The sequence below is a fragment of the Marmota marmota genome, unplaced genomic scaffold (genome assembly GCF_001458135.2).
Source record: "Marmota marmota marmota unplaced genomic scaffold, marMar, whole genome shotgun sequence".
In the NCBI taxonomy this organism is placed as follows: Eukaryota; Metazoa; Chordata; class Mammalia; order Rodentia; family Sciuridae; genus Marmota; species Marmota marmota.
Window position 1 is genome coordinate 7,707,873 of NW_026000026.1, and position 2,097 is coordinate 7,709,969.

At 56.7% G+C, this 2,097-nt stretch overlaps 1 protein-coding gene across 1 annotated transcript in view; it reads left to right on the forward strand.

Moving 5' to 3' along the window:
• Positions 1-207: 207 nt before the first annotated feature.
• Pard6b (par-6 family cell polarity regulator beta) overlaps positions 208-2,097 on the forward strand; it is a 32,104-nt gene continuing 30,214 nt past the window's right edge. The window contains exons 1-2 of the mRNA XM_015479569.2: positions 208-213; positions 1,905-1,911. Of these exons, the coding sequence (XP_015335055.2) occupies positions 1,909-1,911 (3 nt within the window). The 5' untranslated portion in view covers positions 208-213; positions 1,905-1,908. The remainder of the gene's footprint in view (positions 214-1,904; positions 1,912-2,097) is intronic.

A 2,097-nucleotide genomic window follows, 5' to 3' on the forward strand; every position in this document is an offset into this window, starting at 1 on the left:
TCTCCTCCGCGGTTCCCAAGAGGCCAAGTCACGCTCACCTCCGGCTGGCTTTGCCTTGCTCCGAGCCTCCGTCACCACTGGTGTAATCCTACCTCAATTTGGCATTCCTTGACTTTTTTAAAAAATATGTTCACTTCTTAAGTGTCTCCGAGGGACAGCAGATTTCTAAAAGAATGTGTTCTCCCTCCTGCGTGTTGGACTCGGGGAGGTGAAGTCACGGGTCTCCGACAGCCACTTGGTTGTTTGTTGGTTTATTTTCATTTTGGAAATTCTTCTCCACAGTTAACCACCTGCCTCCTCTCTGAAAAGTCTCCTGAGGGACTCTGATCTGACTCGGGGGCCGCAGGTGTTGTCTTTCTAGAAGGCTCCTAGAAGCCAACAAGTCTTGCAACCTGACTCTTACGGACTTCTTACCTGTAGGATTGTCTTGGGGCGAGGGAGGAACACAGGTACACCTTCTGCTCCCAAACAAAACACATTTCATAAAGGAAGAAACAGTTTCAAACTGGGCAGGGTGGCGCACACCTGGGGTCCCAGCAGCTCGGGAGGCTGAGGCAGGAGGGTGGTGAGTTCAAAGCCAACCTCAGCAACTTAGTGAGGCCCTAAGCAACTCAGCGAGACCCTGTCTCTAAATAAGATATTTATAATAGGGCTGGGATGTGGCTCGGTGGTTAAGCACGCCTGGTTCAATCCCAGTACAGAAAAAAGACATCCAGAGGGAGGCCCTGCAGGTCAGTAAGGTCGGCGGCCCCCGCCACTCCTGTGTGCAAGGCCAGACAAGTTAGTCAACCCTCTGGGCCTGCGATCCCAAGTCTGTGACTGAGGGTGACAGTGTCCCTGGGCTTTCATGAAGGCGGAGCAGAATGTGCAGGGACAGCAGGGACCCCGGCTCCTGGGGCTGAGGCAGGTGAAGCCGGGTAAGTACAGTTGCCTCGTGGGGAGGAGCAGGCTGCTGGGTCCTTAGGACAGAGCCTGCACGTGCCCAGCTGCTGCGTCCCTCCGTCAAGGCCACCTCTGCTCCCCGCCACTTGCTGCTCGGTCCTCGTCTTCTGGGTATCTGCCTGCAGTGTGCCTTTTCTTCCTTCTGCGATCACGACCTGACACCCCAAAGCCACCAGCCAGTGCTCTCACGGGACAAGTATGAAGGGAATCCATCAGGCCCCAGACAAGGAGCTGTCCCAGACAAGCTGCCTCCCTCTGTACCGTCCTCGCCCTGCAGGTACCTGGCGGGGCGTGGTGGCATAAGCCTGTGATTCCAGCGATTTGGGAGGCTGAGGCAAGAGGACAGCAAGTTGAAGGCCAAATGGGACAACTGTGTGAGACCCCAGCAACTTAGGGAGACCCTGCCTCTAAAAAAAGAAAAAGGGGGAGAGCGCCCCTGGATTGTACCCAGCACCCGACCAAAGCAAGAAGACAAAGCAGGCCCCTTCCCTGAGCTGATGTCCACCACGACTCCTGCTGTCACCATCTCTTCTCTTTCTTAATATCTGAAGGACACGAGTTAGACCCACACTCTCTTCTCGCGGTGAAGGGGCCGACCCAGGACCCCCTTGTGCTGGTAAGTGCTCCACCGCGGGCTGCACCCCCAGCCCAGCGGCCACTGAGAGCTGACACGCCCTGGGGACCTTGCCAGACCTCTTACAAACGCCTCCCTGGGGCCCTGTGACAGAGCCGGGTTCACCTTACAGATAAGGAGACAGACAACCAGGCCAGCCCAGCCCTGCGGGGGCGCAAGACGGGACCCCGAGCCGACCCCTGCTCCTGCTCCCAGCACTTATCACACCTCTTCTTCCTTCTCCTGCCCCAACCGTGCTTTCTAGCCGAGGTCCTGCCCCTGTGACATCACACGGCCGTGGGTCAGATGCCACATTCTTCTGGCCTCAGTCTGCGCCTGTGAAGAAGAGGAGCATGGTGTGTGAACCCGAGTGGAGGGGAGGCTGCAGCGCAGCAGGTGAGCAAATGCTCAGAGACGATGGTGATGGTGATGGTGATGGTGATGGTGATGATGGTGATGGTGATGGTGATGGTGGTGATGATGGTGATGGTGATGGTGATGGTGATGGTGGTGATGGTGATGGTGATGGTGGTGATGATGGT